This window comes from Anabrus simplex, chromosome 1 (assembly GCF_040414725.1).
Source record: "Anabrus simplex isolate iqAnaSimp1 chromosome 1, ASM4041472v1, whole genome shotgun sequence".
Lineage (NCBI taxonomy): Eukaryota > Metazoa > Arthropoda > Insecta > Orthoptera > Tettigoniidae > Anabrus > Anabrus simplex.
Genome location: NC_090265.1, coordinates 371,749,275 through 371,770,958, shown reverse-complemented (window position 1 = coordinate 371,770,958; position 21,684 = coordinate 371,749,275). Strand labels below are relative to the sequence as shown.

Sequence of the window (21,684 nt, the reverse complement as noted above, 5' to 3'; positions counted from 1 at the left end):
AAAGAACAAGACTCTACCAAGTGAGGACAGATAGGATAGGTGAAAGTGAGGAACCACACACAGTGGTATCAACGCCAGACTCTGCTAAGGCAACCATGATCGCCAAGTGGTCCCTAGTTGAGTGCCCCCTGGTCCCTCTTTTAGCTTACCTCTCACGACAGGCATGTATTCAACCCACCCACCCACCCACCCACCCACCCACAGGAGTATACATGTAACGACTGCACATACTGTATTTACTTGGCAACATACCCCATCACCAATAGTAACCCCCATCATTTTTGAGTCATAATACAAAATTCTTGGAAAATGACAAATTCCTCACTACTGTTGTGCTAAATCCGGCAATGTTGCCTGTTCCAGACTTCTGTCGCATTCTGTTCAGAAGCACACTGTGTGGCGATAACAGTAAAACCCATCGCTTCCTGGCTCCAGCATGGCTAGAGTCCACTGGATTCTGGCCTTGGCTTCAAGGCTTGCTTCACAACCACCTCCCCCACAGCCGCCCAGGTAATCGGCTGCTTGGTTCGTACCGAACCTTTGTCCTTGCATACAGTCTTTATCTTAGATGCGTACTGTAAAAACATAAAAGACGACAACCAGTAATCACAGAATGAGTTTTACAGCCACTTTTAAATGAAATGCTGCTGAGTTTGTATTGAAAAACGGTACATGAGCAGTATCTCATGAATTTGACGTACAGTCTAAAACGATTTGGTACGGGCATAATCAAAACGCCCTACTACAGTTAGTAAAGAACTACTGTAAATCTTTTCATGCAACATAGGAAGGAAAATACAAAGAAGTTGATGAAAAGATGTTAGAGTGGATTGTTGAAACAAGATCTAATGGTCACTGTGCGACACATGGAATGCTACAATTCAAAGCACGTAAGATTGTGAAAAAGCAAGGGATCTCAGCTTTAGAATTTAAGGTGAGCCAAGGCTGGGCAGTATGATTTATGCATTGAAACAATTGAAATTTGGGGAGAACTTCATTATGTCAACAGCTTACAGCTGACTACACAGATAAAGTGAACATTTCATAATTTAGTGATAAGATTCAGAGAAGATGATAAATTTCTTCAATAGCCAATCAGCAACACCAATCAGACATTAGTTTACTTCAACATGCAAACAAGAACAATCATAAACACAGCAGGTGCATCAAGTGTTTTAGTGAAAACCTCGGCAGCTCAGAAACTACAATGTACAGTTATGCAAGCTGTGCCTGCAGACTGCAGGAAACTCCCATCATACTGTATTTCGAACTATACACCCTGCCTAAAGGAAACTAATTCACATCCATATGCAGGACAAGGATGGTTAAATGGAGATCTGGTGAAAGACTGGCTAAGAACTGTAAGGAAACGATGTCTAGAAGCCTTAAATAATAATCTATGCTTGCACTGGACACCTTTCGCGTGCCACTTAGTTGGCTGCATATAAAACGAAATGGCACCGTCTAAAACCTATCCAACGATTATCCCAGGAGGATTTACATCAGTTTTTCAGCCATTCGACGTCTCTATAAACGAGCCTTTTAAGGACCATATAAGAAGGTTTCACACCAACTGGATGGTGATCAACATGCATGAGACCAAAGAAACAGAATGCATTTGCAAAGTGGATCATGTGTTTGGGGGTTGATCAATCCTCAAATTGTTGAAAATAATTTTAAAAGGACTGAAATAGCTCTGACAGATGGCTCTGAAGATGATGATCTATGGAAAGAACACACAGAAAATTAAGACTCAGACTTAAGCAATGATGACAACAGGGAAGACAGCAATAAGGATAGCCTGTGAATTTGAGAACAAAAAGGTAGGCTTAAATTTTATATTGTTATTAACACTTTCTCCTTCCTTAGGACTAAATATTTTTGTGAAACATACACCAGTATTAAAACCAAGGATTTTCCCATTACTGGCTGCCATTTTGCATTCGAGCTTCATGCTCTGCTTGTTCTACTCACTACACCCAGCCACCACACTACGATACCATCTTCGGTCTTTGCAGAACTTATTACTGCATGGGATGTTAATGGTGAATCTTTATTGATAGAAGATGTAAACTCTGTTAATTAAATATCTCATGAAAATAAAATAGCTTATTTTGAACACCTCCCCCTGCTCTCTTCCCCCAATGGATTTCTTATGACGTTCACACTTATAGGAACCTCCCCAAATTTGGGAAGTAAAAATTCAAGAAAAAAAGGACAGGGGTGTCCTATAGGTGAATAAATACTGTTTAAGTGTATGTGAACACTCATGAGGGAGCTCACCTTTGTCAATACATTTAATTAGGCATTCCAATGAAATTTCCACATACGTGTAGAGTAACAACCAGCAGCGGCTCATGTTCAAGAGCACAAGTGAATGTCAACACCGGGAATCTGGAACCGGGACCCATGTTACTCTTTAATCACTTTGTATCTAACTGATTAATTAGAATTTTATAATCTGCTGCACTTTAAATTTGCCGGGTTCTACGTATGCGTGTGCACATTGGACTTGTGCTCTTCCTGTGGCAGATGCCATGCATGTGAGAGTTATGGTGATATCATGCTTTATCGAGCTGTTACTGTATGGTAAGTGCACATGTCCAAATGTGCTCCTGTAATCAAACCTTACAGGATGGTGCTGCCATCTCTACAGATACTGTCCCAACTCGTACTTTTTTGAAAATTGTTGAAGATAGTTCATTTTTAGTCTTCATTGTCCTATGCAATATTATCCTCCAATTTTTAAAATGATGTACAGTAAAACCTCGATGCATTGTTCCCGGAACTGCCATTTTCCGGTATCCATCATTCAATTTATTCGGTCCCAAGAATGTTCCATATAAACAGTGTTAAATTTCCCCGCATCTATCGTTCTTGAACTATAGTTTTATCACATCGATAGTAAAAAAAAATTTGTCCTCGGCCACAATTTTCCTGCATGGATTGACTGAACGTAAGAAAAATATAAGCAAAGGTTTTTGAATTTAAGGAAACAGCTGAATACTCTTAGCATATAATAGCAGCAAACTGTTACGTCAGAATGTATGAACGATTATGAGTTGCTAGTCTTGAGCAAGGATCTCATAGGCTGGAGTGCTGTGCGCAGGTTATTCACGCGCAACCTCGCTACGAGCCTCCTGGTGCCAACGCTTCTCCTCGACCCACTGACTGGCCCCTAAAAGTAATCTCATTTACAAGAATTGAAACTGAGGCACTGTAAAACTCAAATTTGCCAACATTTTCTGTGTTGCAATTGGCTGGCTAGGGCTGCCAGCTTCGTTGAAAATAAGAAAATTGCGCAGTTTAAAATAGTCACAGCGTGTGCCGGATACGTTTTAATTAGTCACAGGATTATTAATTGCGTCGTACCTTGTAATGTGTGTGGGATGCTAGAGGCCTGTTGACCACTTTGTTGCCCCCTGCCCAGTTGTCTTGTTACAAGCCAGACCTAACCAAGCCAGACCAATAATCTTTTCACTAGCCTGGTTTTGAAACTAATTCCTAAGTTGGCAGCATCGCTTAGCCCGCTGTGACACCATCCGAGGCACGCCATGTTGAATTTCTAACCTCTGTTACATCGTCTGAGCCGCGTCTCCTACCTATCGTTCGCGAAGGATCTACAGAATCTTTACCAAAATACAGATTATCGCCTTAATATCCACGTATATCATTAATTTGCAATAAGAGAACTGACCTTGAAGATTTTTCCAATTACTACGAGATGTAAGGAAAAGTGGAATGAAACGACGTAAGTCGTACTATTTATTTTCATCGTGTATATCATGATTGCAATGGTTTGATACCGTTATGTATAGCATGAACAGGTCCAGCTCCATGGCTAAATGGTTAGCACATGTTGGCCTTCAGTTCAAGAGGTCACGATCGGGTCGGGGATTAACTTTCGTTGGTTAATTCCGACAGTTCGGGGGCTGTGTGTGTGCGCTGACTTACGCATTAGAATTCATCTTAGATAGAACAGCATTTTCGTAAGTGCATAAATCGCCTGTCACGTGACAACTCGAAAGATCTGAACCCAGCTTCGGAGGCCACACGCTATCATTATTATTATATTTACATGACAAAAAATGCCTAAATACAGTACCTATATTTTATTATTTTGCTTTTCCCGTATATTATACGTCACCCGCATTTATAGTTTTCCCCGCATCCATCATCATTTTCCCATTCCCCCTTGAAAAACGATGCATCAAGATTTTATTGTACTAAGATACTTAATAAGGGACATAAAAATTTGAACGTAGTAAGTGGAAGCGGGTACTATGTAATAATAGTTTATAATATTTTATTTGTGCTCAATAGACTTAAAAATTTAACGGTTACCTTACAATACAATATAAAGCAATGTGAATGTAAACAGATAGTGGCCATTCTCTGGACTCGAGATTCCGAATGCTAATGGAGAAAACCTAACATGTATGGCATCTTAAAATGAGAGCCTATCACTGCTCCGGGGCATGTTCCAATATTTAAAAAAGTAAAATACAGGGGCGTTGCCTGTAAGAGTAATTAAGCATTCTCTATCTCTATCTCATGAGCACATGTCGAGTCACTAAGATGTTTGTAAGTCATTGGCTGTAGGTCCAACTGAACAGACAAATACACAAGGATTGGCCAAGATATTGAATGAGGGACATGAAAATTTGAACGTAGTAAGTGGAAGCCAGTGCTAGAGCCACATTTTATATATATATTTAGTGCATTTGGGACCGGGACTTTTGTAATTCTACATCATAGACTGGAAAATGTTGAGGAGCGTACTAACAGGACTGCATCGTACTTAACGATCTTGTAAGAATCAAAGTACAGAAGCTCTGTATACCATCATTATAATGTTTAAATAAAATCACATCTCTACTGAATGGCTCACCAACAACATAAAACTATCATTTCTTTCTTCAATTGTTCATTTTAATTTGTGTTCCTTTTCATGTTTCTATCTCTATCAAACTTTTTTTCTTCAATGTGACATTACAGAAAATATCGTGAATTTATGAACTATCATTTACCTTGATCCTTATGACGAGTGAGAAAAGAATCCGTTTGAGAGAAGAAGTGGCTGACTCTTCACTGCCCTCCATCCATAAGGGGACAGGTTTCTCACCACCGTACACTTTCTGAACAACTTCATTTACCTCCTGAAAACCATCCATAATATTAAAAGTAAAAATGATTCTTTAATTTTTATTTACAGTTCAAATTATGAATGCAATCAAAAGTTACAAACAAACAAAAAAAAAAAATTCAGAAGATTTTCAACACAAGAGTATTTGAACATTTAAGTATGGGTTTTGTATTAATGTAAAATGAGAGTTTATTAAAAATCCTGTGAAGTTATACAATTGCCCACATCCATTTTTGGTGGGACATAATGTGGAGATAACTCACTCTCTCCTGGTATGGGCAAGATAAAGTTTAAATTTTCTGGTCCAGTCTCTCTTATATGGTCAGATGGAGTATACATTTCAGTGGGCTAGGTAGACAGATATATAACAGCATCTTCTGGCTCAGTGAGGGAAGCACCAGGAAACTACCTTACTCATTTTCCGAGTACATCTCTTCAGTGGTGGATCTGTTGAGCATCCAACCACACTACCGGTCAGGTCGATCTCATTGCGCGCAAGGTTCCATTGGTTCCATCTTGGATTGGGAATTTCACCTCTCATCATATGCAGAACTCTTTGTATGATAAGAAGTCGCTTATATTCAGCCTGCATACAATTTCTTAATCATAAATACTAGACTTTAAGCAAGATAGATACTCTCTGCACCAATGTTGTACATAACATACTGTATATTCAATATTTGACAGACGACGTAATGGAACGACAGAATTCACTAGAAGCATCTGGACTTTATATTCAGACCGGCATTTTATACCTTATCACTAGGCAATTTTAATGAATACATAAAGAGCAATATTTCAACCATTATTGTAAATAATCGATGTGGTACTACTATATTTATAGTCTCACTGCAATACGTAAATTTGGACATTTCACTATCTACTGATCAGTACCACGATATAATTTTATCTCGCATAACATTTCATGCATTTCACCATTTTATATACATGTTATCACATTACATATTTTGCTCATTTGAGTAATTTTATCAATTTACGACAAAATATTGTTCTTGGATATCTACAAAGAAATGTATCTTATCTAGGCTGATGATGACGCACACAGGGTCGAAACTAGTCCCCTAATACATTGTAATGTATACATAGACATGACAATTATTGTATAGTATTGAGTAGGTGGATTAAAACTGTCAAATTATATGTACTCTTAATTCAATACGGAACCAATAATGAAATTCATAACCTTGGATCCAACCAGCATTTGGACTGAAGACTCAACATTCAACATGGTATACAAATGTTGTATCATAGCATTTTTTATCAGTATAGATTACATATCCTAATAAAGAATTCCAAACAAAAAAGATTTGTAAAGGTGTGATGGAATTTATTGGTGGAAAATTAGCCTCTTTCAAAAATACTGCATGGTATAAAATCATGAGGAAATTCCTGCCTATGCCATGCTAGCACAGTAACTGAGATTATATTTATCAGTGTGTCCATCCTTTTTACGTCCTTGAAGAATCAATTAAACATATATTTCCATTTATCAATCAATCAATCAATCAATCAATCAATCAATCAATCAATCAAATCATCAATGATCTGCATTTAGGACTGTCACACTGGTGGCAGATTCCCTATTAATTGTTTACCTAGCCTTTCCTTAAACGTTTTCAAAGAACTTGAATATTTATCAAACATTTCCCTTGATAAATTATTCCATCCCTTACTCCATGGCCTATAAATGAATGTTTGCCCCAATCTGTCCTGTTGAATTCCAACTTTTTCTTTATATTATCATCTTTCCTATTTGTAAAAGCTAAGCTCAGGTTATTCGTCTACCATTGTCATTTCAAGTCATCTCTCCACTAACAGCTCACAATATACCACTTATGTATGAGCAAGTATTTGTAATAAAACACTCAGTCGACCAATTCACCTCCTTAATCATAAGTTTTCCCAGCCCAAAGTTTGCGACATTTTTGGAACACTACTACTTTTTTGGAAATCACCCAGAGCAAATCGTACTGCTTCCCTTTGGATATTTTCCTGTTCTTGTACCAAGTAGTCCAGGTGTGGTTCCCATACACTGCAACCATACTCTGAGGTACTATACCCCCATCAACACAGTAATTAGAAGCGAGAGTATTTTTACACTTGGCAAAACTTACAACCTGACTTTTCATCCAGTTTACCACCTTATCATGGTCTGCTGTCCAACTCACAACATTATCTAAGTCTCCTTGCAGTTGCTCACAATCCTACAACTCATTTTCTACTCTGTACAGTATAACATCTCATCTGCATATAATTTATATATGTATACTAGCTATATTATCTGGTGCTGCCTGGGCATTTTATTGTTTCCTTTAGGCATTTTATTACCTGTTAATTATGTGTGGAGAGAAATTTTGTAGATTTCGTTATTGTGGCACTGACTGATTAAGAACTCTTTTGTACCAGTAGTTTAGAAGTTATTGTTGTATTTATTTCAAGTGTTATAGATTATTTTCTTTCTCATTAATCAAACTAATCTTTGTAAGTTTGGGCATTTTCTTCATCACCAATTTTCACCATGCCTAAGCAGCTGAACTGGTACTTAAATGGCATCCAGAGTGCCCCAATACAACTCAGTGACCACAGAAACTATGGATTTGATGCTAACATTGGTCGTTTTTTATTATTCTTGTACGTCATTCCCTCCCTTAAGTTTGCTAGAAAGTGTTTTACTCCTCCAGTATCTTTATGAGATAGTAATTCATATTTGTACGAAGTTCGGTTGAGAGATATTCTGGAAGAAATTGTACACATGTAGATCTACAATTTTGGTAATTTTCTCTTTCACATCTTTTACTTTTAGGATTTGTATTACTTGTTTCAAGTGTTTTTTGTGTTTTTTTCTTCCTTAACTGTGACGTTGATTGATTGTTTATGAACTCTTGTAAATTTGTAAATTTAGAAATATTGTTATGTGTATAATTTTACATCTTAGTTTGAAATTATTTTGCTTTGCCTTAACATATTTCCTTGTGGTAGCCCAGATTGTCTGGGAAGTAGCTGATCCTTTCAAACAATAATAATAAAAAGTTTTAACGTAATGTATTTACGTGTCGCATTATAGATATGATGTACACGATTCCTACTGTCACCAATCATCTGAGCGACACCGAAAACGGTGTAAACAACATTAACCTCGGGGAATTTAGACATTTTCTTTATCACCCCCTTCTAAATCACCATGCCAATGGGTGCTGAACTTGGACTAAAATGACATCCAGAGTGTCACTATTCATCTCAGTGACACCGGAAACTACGGATTTGATGCTAATATTGGCTGTTTTTGATTATTTCACATGTTACTCCCTCCCCCAGGGGTGTCTTCTACAGTATCTTTTTGAGATAATAACTCATATCCGTACCAAGTTTGGTCGAGAGCTGTGATGCAGCATCCGGAGTGTCAGTATTCATCTAAGCGACCCCGAAAACGATGGATTTGACAGTAATAATCGTCGTTTTTGACTTTTTTTAATATCATCCCCTCCGCTAGGCATGTCTTACCCCACGTAATTATTTTCCCACATAGTAGGGGTGGCTTACCCACCACAGTGCTTTTTTCGAGACAGTTATATGTGTAGCAGAATCTCTCCTTAGCCAATTTTAGTTGAGAGCTATGCTGGAATATAACACATACATCCATAATCTCGGTCATTTTGGACATTTTTTTTCAACCCCTTCTCAACCTCTTTCCGACTGGACTTAAAAGGCATCCACAGAGTCACAGTGTTAGGGGAGTCCTGCCCCCACCCCCTAGTGATTTTTTGTTTGTTTGTTTCAAAGCTATGCTGGAACATACATTCATCCATAATCTTGGTTATTTTGGATATTTTCTTTTCATTTTCCTCTTCTCACCCCTGTGCCAATGCAGGTGAATTTGGACTTAAACGGCATCTGGAGTGTCAATATTCATCACAGCAACACTGAAAACTATGGATTCTACTTTAATATTGGTCGTTTTCTATTACTTTTATACTTCATTCCCTTTCCACTCCCGCTCAGAGGGGTGCACATACATAAATCCATAAACTGGCCGTTTTTGGACTTTTTTCAGCCTCTCTCACCCCCATGCCAATGGGGACTGAACTTGGACTGAAACAACATGCTGAGTGTCACAGTTCATCTCAGTGACTCCGAAACCTATGGTTTCGACACTATTTTCGATTATATTTATATAGGCCATCCCCTCTGCCACAACCCGTAGGGGTGGCTAATCCCCCACAGTGCTTTTTTTTTTTTGTGACAGTTATATATGTAGCAAAATCTCTCCTTGGCCTAACTTACATTTACGCACATGCCTACTTTGGACACCAGGCCTGTATTCTACTGCAGAATTACTGAAGTGACGTTGCCACTGTTATGGCTGGTCATTTCTTCATTAAATTCCTACAGTGGGGTAGTGGATGCCAATATCTCCAAAACAGTTGGTTTTAGGCCCTTAAAACATGGTTTTTGGAGCCCATAGAGCCTTACCGAGTTTTGTTCTACGCGTCATGAGGCTTAAAATTAGCTTTGTCTTGTTCTTGTATGACAAATTGAATATTTTTCCTATATTAGCTTATTATTTATTAGTGTTTACAGACTAACTAGGGGAGGGGGGGGAGACACAAACACTCTCTCTCTCTCTCTCTCTCTCTCTCTCTCTCTCTCTCTCTCTCTCTCTCTCTCTCTCTGCAGGTTCTGAGATTTCATCATAAGCTGATGTCAAGTCCTTCCAGCCAAGTGAGTGCCGTAGGGGTTACTTGATGGAGGCATAGGCCCAGTGAATGCTCGTAGTAGAGGACATTCTTTCATGATGTGGCTGATGGTTTGCAGTTCAGCACCACAGTTGCAAGAAGGAGACTCCAACTACCCCCATTGGTGCAGAAGCAGTTCTTCCAACACCGCAGCGTATCCTGTTTAATCTAGTCCACATGGTGCGTGGGAGGTTGAACCCAGGAGGTTTTGCTGTTGGGTCATTAATGTTGATTGGACCGTGTGGGTGTAATCTGGCCCATTCTTGCTTCCATGCTTCGTCAGGTCTAAAAGGTATGTCAGTGAGTTCCCTAGTCTTCTTCCAGGCAGGTTTCCGGGATTTCAGTCTCGCAACAGCGTTTTCTTCTGCATCCTGGTGGATGGGAAGTGAGCTGTTCATCATCACTTTAGTCCATAATCTGACAAGGGCATTTTGTCGTCTGATGTGAGGAGGTTGAATGTGGCTCAGTACGGGTAACCACTGTACAGGAGTGGAGTGCAGGGTGCCAGACATGATTCTCATTGTATGGCACAGCTGGACATCGACCAGACGAGTATGGGAACTATTCAGCCATACACCAGAACAGTATTCAGCTCAAGAATATACTAGTGCTAAAGCAGTTGTTCGTAGTGAAATTGCATCTGCACCCCATGATGTTCCAGCTACTCTACCCAGAAGGTTGTTACGACTTTTCAGTTTAGCTGCCAGTTTCTGAAGGTGATGGCGGTAGGTTAGGGATCTACCTAAAGTTACACCGAGGCTTTTGGGGGTAGTATTACAATGCAGTGTGTGATTGTGTGATTTCTGAACCTGATTGTCGGTTGGTAGTTTGCATTCCTGTTACTGAGGTGAAACGTAGCTACTTCTGTCTTTAGAGGGCTAGGTGGCAATCACCACTTTGTGAAATAACCGTCCATCTTCTCAAGGTCCTGGGATAGGATTTCTTCAGCTTCACTGAAGTCTGCTCTTTGTATGGTGAGGTTGATGTCATCTGCATAGATGAACTTGCGAGATGTGGTTTCTGGAAGGTCGTGTATGTATAAGTTGAAAAGAATTGGAGACAGCACTGAACCCTGTGGCAAACCATTGTTGAGTTTGTGGAAACGACTGCGGACATGTTCCGTATGAACCTGAAAAAATCTATTTCCCAGCATATTTTTTATTAGTGTGAAGATCTTGAGACATGGTATTGCTCTGCTAAGTTTCAGGAGGTGGCCTTCTTTCCAGGCTGTGTCATAGGCGGCGGTAAGATCGAGGAACACAGATATACTTTTCTTCTTCCTGTCAAATCCATTTTCTACAAAGGAAGTCAGAGCGAGCAACTGATCGCTGCAGTCACGGCCATGACGAAAACCAGCTTGCTCAATAGAAATGAGGCATTCAATTGTAGGAGCTATCCTGTTAAGAATCAATCTTTCCAGAAGCTTGTAAGCTACGCTTAGTAGGGCTATTGGTCTGTAGCTTTGCGGTAATTTGGGATCTTTGCCAGACTGTATAACATTACTAAGGAAAGAGGCAAGCCAGTGCTTGGTTGCAGAACCACAGTTCTTTAAAATTTCTGGGAATATGCCATCAAGTCCGGCAGCTTTACCACTACGAAGGGAGTCTAGACCATTTTGTATCTCTTCTGAGGACAACGGAATTGAATATTGGTCATTTGGTTGGATTTCTTGTTTTCTCTGCCTTAGTTCCGACTTAACTTGCTTTGTGAATTTCTTATTCCCCGGTGCCCATGACACAGAGACCAGGTGGTTTGCTATGGTTATTAGCTTATGTTAATGTGTCAAAGGGCCTAAATCTAGGGAATGGAGAAGGGTGTTAAAATTTGTTGCAGACGGTGTTACCCACAGTGTCCTAAAAGGTAAGTATACAAAATTTGGTTCAGATTGGCAGAACGGTATGGACTTGTATAAGGAACAGGCAGACATTCTGCTTTATATGTATAGAATAGATAGATCTTCATTTATATACGAGGATTGGGGGCAAAAGTCATGGCAACTATTTTTTTTCTTGTAGATATGTGAACGGATCACAAACGTACATGTGTCGTATGGAAGTTCTGCAGGCATAGTGTGTATGCAAAACTACAGATGGCTCTGTGATAGCTGGTAGTAGCGCAGCGAGGGCTGTGAAATTAGTCAGTTGGTGAGTGTCGTGCGAGATGGAAGTAACCCGTGTTGAGCAGCGCGCTTACATCAAAATAACCGTTCTCAGAGGGAGAAATGCGATGGAATGTCACAGTGAATTAGTGGAAGCCCTTGGGAATAATGCCCTACCATATCGTACAGTAGCACAGTGGGTAGGAAAGTCTCAGCAAGGACGTGTGTCGACCAGTGATGAGCAACATTCGGGACGACCTGTCAGTGTGCGGACAGATGTGGCACGTGCTGTTATTGAGCAGCTCCTGGATGAAGACAGACGATAGACACTACTGGAGTTAGAGGGGGAAAGTGGCATCGAGAAACGCACCGTCCACAGGATATTGCGTAATGAGCTGCAACTGCGCAAAATCGCATCACGGTGGGTACCGCATGCACTGACGGAAGTTCAAAGGTGGGTGCGCTATGCAATATGTTCCGACCACCTTGCACGCTGGCAACAGGACGGCGATCAATTCTTGTCACGAATAATCGCCATCGATGAATTTTGGGCCAGGGCATACGAACCAGAACTGAAACGTCAGTCCGCGGAGTGGCGACATGCTGGATCACCAAGGAGGCAGAAGGTCCGTTAGAATCCTTCCCCAGTCAAATTGATGGTGATCGTCACGTATGACATCACGGGTGTCGTTGTTTGCCACTTTGTTCCAAAGGCAGAACAGTGACCGCACAGTACTACAGGGACTTCCTGGTTCGACAGGTACGACGTGGCGTTCGGGAGAAACATCCGGATCTTGTGGACAGTGCAATAATCCTGCACGACAATGCAAAACCACATAAAGCAGAGTGTGTAGGGCAGCTGCTGCGACGTTGGAGATGGGAACAATTGGAGCACCCACTGTACTCTCCTGACATTTCGCCCTGTGACTTCGATCTCATTCGAAAGATTAAGGAACCACAACGTGGTAGGTGGTTTGCAACACGAGAGGACATTGCTAATGCTGTGCGCCAACAGGTGACCCGATTCACACATGGTGCGGCAAATGCTGAGGCAGATGGTATTCAGCGCCTCCCACATCGTTGGCAGTGTGTGGTGTCAGCAGCAGGGGACTACTTTGAGGGTCTTTAGGCCCAGGTTTGTCATGTCAACTTTATGTGTACTGTGTTGTCATTCTTTTGCACCGGGAAGGCCATATTGCCCTGTATACTACCATAATAAATTAATGTGTTACGCTATTTCAGTGCTATTCATTGTCCACACGTGTAGTTAACACCTTGTCCTTTCGTCTGTATATGTCGCATTTTCCAACTGGACTGGTATCTTCAAGAAAAAAAATTAGTTGCCATGACTTCTGCCCCAACCCTCGTGTATATATATAAGAAAATATAACAGTCCCATAATACTGCCCTGTGCCCCCCCTCCCCCCCCCCCCCCCTAATCATCACAGGATCATGTAACAATTCTCTAAGTTCTATTTTCTAGAAATTTAGCCAACCATTCAACCACTATCTTGTCTAGTCCAATAGCCCTCATTTTTGTCAGTAATCTTCTGTAAACTACTCTATTAAAACCCTTGGACAGGTCAATAGCGATAAGTCCATCTGACCTCCTGAATTTGAAATATCTGCAATATCTTGCTGAAATCCTACAATGCAGCATGAATCACTTTCCTATATCATGGTGTCATAGTGTATTCATTTTAAGTGTTTTGCATCATAGGTGGTATACTCGATAATACAGAGTGGGGAAGGAGTTACCGACTACAATTATGCAGGTTTCTTTTAATGTAACTAGATGATGATTGTGTCACATTGTCTGACAGAAAATCACCACCTATTTACAATGAAATGCTGGTTTAAATAATTTCCTGGAACAACATTTTAAAATATGAACTTACATGTTTTCCACAGAAATCCTTTATAGTAATACGAATTTCACTCATTGAAATATTATTTTAGATATATCTTTATACACATACCTTCATGAACACTTTCTGAACAAACACCAGGTGGTTAAGGAGATCTGTGGTAAGTGAATGTTCAAATATGCCAATATCAGCAACAGCACTCAAGTAGCTGCCTTGTCGTAGTACTACACCATCTACAAAAGAAATTACAGCATGTACATTACTGGGTGTATTACAAAACATTTCTTCCCTATTTTTTTTTTCCCCTTGCCTGAAGGACAAGGGCCCAGATTTTGTTGACCAAAAAAATGTCTAAAAGTGAATTATAAAATGGTTTCAAAATTCACAATAATGCCCTAAAAACCCATAAATGACTTAAAACACCAACTGTTTATTGTTAAATATACTAAATTATACACATTTCCAGGTATGCACAATATTCATGGTTTATATATTTTATAATTTTTACATTACAATATTTCATTTCTTTGTTTTGGAAACTCAGTTTATCTTACAAACAAAATGTGAAAAGATCTGTAGGTCATAATTGTTCTGATACCCTGTAGATCGTAAAGGAGAATAACTTTCCTATAAAAATGAACATTCATGTTAACTTTCTAGTATGAAGATACAGAAACTAGTTAGATGAAGACATAAAAGATGGATCAATATTAAAAATCACAAAATAATGACACAAAAAAATGAAGACCTAAAAATAAAATTCAAAAATAAAGAAAAAATGAATATTTATTTGTATAATCTGGTGGCCATGAACATTATTTGTATGTAAGTTAGCGATATCTATGATGCACCAATTAACAGATGACATGCCATCAAAATCAGGAGCCTGCTTATGACTATCCACAAGCTCACTGATACCACTTCTTCTTCTTCTTCTTCTTCTTCTTCTTCTTCTTCTTCTTCTTCTTCTTCTTCCTCTTCTTCCTCTTCTTCCTCTTCCTCTTCCTCTTCTTCCTCTTCTTCTTCTTCTTCTTCTTCTTCTTCGACCGCATAAGATCACATTAGTCAGTCCATCGTTCAGGTCTCTTTGAAGGGATTGTTCGGCCTTTGAGGTCCTCCCAGTACTTCTTCAGATGCTCCGATCTTTGTGTCCTTTCCTCAGTTGAAAATATGCATGTTGTTGGTTTGTTTGGTGTAAGGGCAAAGTGGAGGTTTGTATTCTTGAGTTTTGTATTCAATTTTATCTTATTTGTGGTGTCTTCTGTTGTAAGGCCTATTTCCTTCAGATCCTCTCTTACTTCTCTCAACCATTTACATCCTGCTGTGGTATTTTTTGAGACGAGATTGTGTTGTACTAGTTGTTTCAGAAGTCTTGAATCCTGCATCCTCATGACATGTCCAAAGAATCCCAGTCTCCTCTTACGCATAGTATCTGCAATGGGTTCTAGCTCTTTGTACACGACTTTGTTAGGTATTATCCGCCACTCTCCATCTTTCTGATATTTTTTGTTGGTGCAGGTTCTTGCAGTCCTCCTTTCAATTTTCTGAAGTCTGTCAGTCTTTGATTGTTTATTCAGGTGAAAAAGTGTTTCTGCTGCATATGTAGCTTCCAGTTTTATAATTGTGTTGTAGTGTTTTATTTTTGCATTTATTGATAGACATTTCTTTTTGTAGATATCCCATGTTAATTTTTGTGCTTTAGCTAATCTATTTGTTCTCGTTTGGATTGAGATTTTTTTCATTTAGTTTATGTGTTAATACTTCTTCAAGATATTTAAATTGAGTTACTATTTTGATTTTATTACCATTTATGGTAACTTCTTTTAGTTGTGTTGGTTTCTGGGGCATAATTTCTGTTTCTTCAAATTATATTTTGAGGCCAATTTTATTTGCAATGTTTTGAAGTTCTGATATCTGGGTTTTTGCTTCTTTTATGTTCACCGCTAGTAATGCTAAATCGTCGGCAAAACCCAAGCAATTTTTTTGATTTTTCAGCCAATCTTTATTTTTGGGGGACATTTCTTAAACCATTCCCTCACTATGTATTCCCCCACGTATTAAAGGAAAACAGATTACTGTAATCATGTAGAATTCAAAATAGGTTTACTGGAGAGTGCATGGGATAAGGTTAAGCAAATAATATGGTCACTTGCTGATTTTTCCTCAGAATGGGTAGGAGGATTACTAGCACAGGACAAAAGTAAATAATTACAAAGCATCATTTTCATATTTAAATAAGATGTTTTCACAACAGCAAACCCAGGAATTGCCTAACTTATTAGGCAGGGCAGCATTTTTTATTTTATTTTTGGGATACAAATCTCTGCAAGTTCTTGAACCATCAGGAACTACTGTTAGATAAGGCTCAGTATTTATATTCAGTGACTTTTGACATCAGTACAATATCTTTCATATAGCCCTGGCATCAAGTGTCTTCGTAAATTGAGATAATGTTTAAGCAGTAAAATATCACAGTCACAAACTAAGACCTCCAGGTTGTCATACTGTGGATTTATTTTATGAAAATTTACATCAAAGTGTGTGTGTGTCTCTCTCTCTCTCTCTCTCTCTCAAGACCAGCCCCATGTCCATGTTGTGGGAGACAGGCAACAGCATGAAGTAGGGGACTGGAGGGGTGAAGTACAGTGGGGATTATATGCCCTATGACCAGCATTCTAGTAAAACTAGGATAGGCGCAGCTAGCCTGTTGTGGATTAAGAGTGCTTTCAAGATAAACATGAGCCTTGGATTGAAGAACTTGAGATGAAACATCAGCTAGGTCCATATGATGGCTTACAGCCCTAAGCTTCACCAGCTATGAAACATATATCAAGACTTCATTTCTAAACTGTAACGTTGAATGTTCTAACACTGACAAACAAAAGTGAATAGGTAACGGATCTGATATTTTTTTTTTTTTTGCTTTACGTCGCACCGACACAGATAGGTCTTATGGCAATGATGGGATAGGAGAGGCCTAGGAAGTGGAAGGAAGCGGCCGTGGCCTTAATTAAGGTACAGCCCCGGCATTTGCCTGGTGTGAAAATGGGAAACCACGGGAAACTATCTTCAGGGCTGCCGACAGTGGGGCTCGAAAGCACTATCTCCCGATTACTGGATAATGGCCGCACTTAAGTGACTGCAGCTATCGAGCTCGGTGATCTGATAGAAAAAGGAACATTCTCATCAGAGGGAGGAGACAAGTGAAATAAAATGGAAGACAACTGGAATAAGACAACTCAGCTAGACTATAAACTGTAATGGTCTTGAAATAACTGAGAGCCAAGAATTGGAGTAGGATTTAAACTCCATAATGATATAGTAGACAGACTGAGTTTATATGTGTTAAATTAATTGAATGTGAGAGGAGTCGTGTTCAGAAAAGTAAAATTATCCGTAGACACAAAAAATTCTCTTCTCCTTCTTGGTTTGAATGGGCCTACTTTGGACCACACTTGTTCAACTGTTGGGCATTGATCTTTGCCCAGGATTCTCAAATTTTCTGTCAGTGTAATTCCTTTCTTATTATTATCTGTCAGTTTCATGTCCGTATTGATACTTGTATCACAATCACAAAGAATGGGTAACGTCCACCTAATCAATACTTTATTATGTCTTATTACAATGCAGTACCGGTTTCGACCCTCACAGGGGTCATCCTCAGCTGGTCATGAGATCCAAAATTAACTTAACATATAAAAACATTACTAAATCTAATGAAGAAAGTCACATGATATGAGTGATAATATTAAAATATACAATGATATTATGTGTCCTCTGGTTTAAAAACAATCATTTATATTTTATGACATGCATATGTTACTTCAAATTCTGGTGTACTGTTCATAACAGGTAATTAGTTAAAATACAATTTTTACACTTAAAATGCTTATAGCATTCTTGAGGTACACTTTGGAGTTTAATTCATGTTGGTAAATTGTTACATACGTTCATGGATATGTTTGTACCAAGCATTCTAGAATGTTCAATGATGTGAATTGTTTATCTTGTGCATTCATACAGTTGAGAATGTTGGATGATTTACATTGAAATATTGTGGTGTGTTATTAGTTTCCTTGGTACTAATCTCGTTATAAGATATTGAATAGGTGCCGATGCTCCCTCCTTGTAGTTGTGTTGTTGGACATGTTAGTGATCTGCGAGAACAGAGAAAAAAAATCAAGTATAATTGTTTTGTTAATAGAATGTCTACTGAACGTGTGGAATAAGTGCTTACTTATATTATTATTATTATTATTATTATTATTATTATTATTATTATTATTATTATTATTATTATTATTATATTCTGCCTTTGCTGGCAGGACCTAGTGTTTACAGTGCACTATGTCTTCTGGTATGGGCTAGAGCAATTTTGTTACTTTCATTGATCTGTCTCAGCTCTATTCTTGGCTTTGACAAAATGAAAGTGACTGAGGCATGAGTGATGCTAGTAATGCCATTCCTTCTGCAGCCGGTCCCTGCTATGAATGGTGTGAAAATATTGCTCATAGGGTCAGTTGGTGCATGCATTTCAGTGGGCTTGGCAGACTGATGTGCAATAGCAACTTCTGGCTCGGTGAAGAAAGTAACGGGAAACTACCTCACTCCTCATTTCCCTAGTACGCCTCTTCAGTGATGCCTAGGCCATCTATGACAGCTGATGGCGGAACTGTTGAGGATCCAACCAGCCTTCGGGCTGAGGACTATACATACATTATTATTATTATTATTATTATTATTATTATTATTATTATTATTATTATTATTATTATTATTATTATTATTATTATTATTATTACCATGTTATTTGCTTTACGTTCCACTAACTACTTTTATGGTTTTTGGAGACACCGCGGTGTTGAATTTAGTCTCGCAGGAGTTCTTTTAAGTACCAGTAAATTTACCGAAAAAGGCTGATGTATTTGACCACCTTCAAATACCACCGGACTGAGCCAGGATCAAACCTGCCAAGTTCCAGCGCCTCGACCATCTGAACCACTCAGCCTGGCTGTTAATGATCGTTTTAATTCATTCCCAGATTTTCGATTTTCCTATATCGTAATTTTTTTTCCAGGATCCCTTCTAAAATGGCAAATTGAGGTTTCACTAATGAATTGTATCTTTAATATAAAAAACTAGTGGCAAAAATCATTGTTAGAAGTACATACTGTACCAGGAATGCCTAAGGGCGTATTTTTTTTCCTGGAACATATTTCATTATGTCGCCAAGTATTTGCAAAAGGACGGCACGTAACAGCTGATTACGACGTGGAAGCTCAGAGCGAGTGAGAGGGTACATCATCGGCTGTGAAGTAATCGCCATGTGTAGCTGATTGCAAGTTGTCCACTTCATGACCGTATCGATGAATATAATCAACAAGTGTAATTAAAGAACCACCTAATCGATATTTTATTTTTTGCGTTGGTCAAAATTAAATATACATTATCACTCACAGAACATGTTTCGACCACTTAGTGGTCATCATCAGCAGCTGTATAAGGAAAACTTAGATGAAAAATTTTGGACAATAAGCACAAGCGTTAATCTGTAGGTTATGGAAAAAATATTTGCTGTGTTGATTGTCTGATTGATAAAAGTTCTTTGGAATCTTCACTGTTATAAAATGGCAGTCATCTGGTTAGGGCAGCTTGCCTCACATTATCAAACCGTGTCACATTGCTACTAACCTAAGTTGTGCATAAAGACAGACCCCCAAGGCAGCGCAGAATAAACATCTTTCCAAGATATGATAACGTGAGGCAAGCTGCCCTAACCAGATGACCGCCATTTTATAACAATGAAGATTCCAAAGAACTTTTACCAATCAAACAATCAACACAGCAAATATTTTTTCCATAACCTAAAGAATAACTCTTGTGCTTATTGTCCAATACTTTTCATCTACGTTTTCCTTATACAGCTGATGATGACCATTGAGTGATAATGTATATTTAATTTTGCCCAATGCAAAAAATAAAGTATCGATTAGGTGGTTCTTTAATTATACTTGTTGACGTGTAGCTGACTTGCTATCGTCTGGAACATTCCAGAAACCTTTTTATATCTCGGAAACCCATTGAGATATTAAAAAATTAAGCATATCACCGTAAGGCCCAACACTTGGATGTTACTGTGTTAAAATTTCAAGCCAATAGACCCACAGGTTACGGAGATATTGTAGTGGAAAGAAAACACATTTTTCTGTGAGCGAACAGGAATGACCTTTAAAGATAAAAACTTCATTGTTCCGTATTGAAATTATTGATGTTAAAAATTAAATAATTGACTGCGCATATAAAAGAGAGTGTTCAGAGAGGTAGAATCAGTTATGCATCGTAACTCAACCGCGATGATGTGTTGTGCCGACACTGTGTGGGTCGCGAACCTGGAATTTGTCGTTCATAATGCTATACTTTTCGCCGGACTTATAACATTTTCAACAGTGCGTCGATACTTTGAAAATATCCAGCGTGTCGAGATGAACTTATCTCCGAGACTAACTTGGAACTTATAACATTTTCAGTCTGTATTAATGTGAACTTTAACTTTCGAGACTAATAACTCGGGACTTATAAAATTTACCGCATGTGATAATGTGATTAACATTCGACCAGTGCTATTCGAGACTTATAAAATTCGTATCTATGATACTCAGGACTTAAAAAATTCTTGAGATTAATATTTTCAGTGATTACATTTATCGGATGTTGTCTTATTTGTGAACAGTAATACAAAACGATAAAATAAATCTTAAGGTTATTTTACCATAAATTAAGGAAATATCAACTCAGTTGAAGGAAATTAACAAATATTATTTGTTAAATATTGGTGCAGCGAACAACCAGGAACATTTAAACATATTTTCGTGTGTGGTTAGCGACCTGAACTTTCACCTCACTCTTTAAATTCATTTTCAATCCAATACCGTGAACCCAGACAGACTGTGCCATTATTTTCGTGCAAATAGAATGAGTTGTACTGTGAACTGTGTAAACAGAATTAACTTTACTTAGAACTATGCTTCTAATTTCAACTTCAAATGATAGACTGTGATGTGAACTATAATACTTAGTGCTATTTTACCAACTTCCAAATAAGAAGAATCGTGCTAGTTCAACACTCTTGTAAGTTAATCTGTCAATTGAACTTCCTAGTGTCAATACAATTTAACACATGACACAGAAATCTTGACAGAGTGTTGCCATTACCATATCAACCTGAACAAGATACGACATGGTACGAAGTGGGAGACGGTGCATGGTAAGACGTGGGAGATCATACGTCGTGCAACGAGGGACTGAACGTGGTACTTCGTGGGAGATGGTACATCACAACATCAATGGAGCTCGTCAATGCTGTTTGCTGCACTACATTTCACCAGTTCCTGCTTAAATAATAATTCAGGTGTTATGAGTGCCTTTAATTTCAAAACTTCTTAAACTGCAGACACAGTGATAACATTTTGAAATCATTTCAAAATGATAAATAATCCAGTTCAGTCACTAATTCGTAATAGACTTCATGAACTAATAACATTTTACTCAAGTGTTAATTTAAAGAACTCAGAAATTTCTAAGTATTCCAGAAATTTCCAGTGATTTTTTTTTCATGTGGTGATAATTTTAAAAAGACTGTAGGCATTTTTTCTTAGAAAGACTATAGGCATTTTCTTATAAAGACTCTAGGTTTCAAGTGTTAACTTCTTGAAGAGAACTTTGAGTTTTATCTGATATTGAATTTCCAAAGACTCCCTTGAAGCAACATTTGATGAAGAGTGATTCTTTTGAGTATTTGTTTGCTACAAACATTTATTG

General features: G+C 38.4%; 1 protein-coding gene across 1 annotated transcript in view; it reads right to left on the bottom strand.

Moving 5' to 3' along the window:
• Window positions 1–21,684, bottom strand: part of tweek (transmembrane protein KIAA1109 homolog tweek) — an 843,591-nt gene that overhangs the window by 292,539 nt on the left and 529,368 nt on the right. Inside the window, 2 exon segments of the mRNA XM_068226772.1 lie at window positions 5,031–5,159; window positions 13,978–14,099. Coding sequence (XP_068082873.1) covers window positions 5,031–5,159; window positions 13,978–14,099 — 251 coding nt within the window.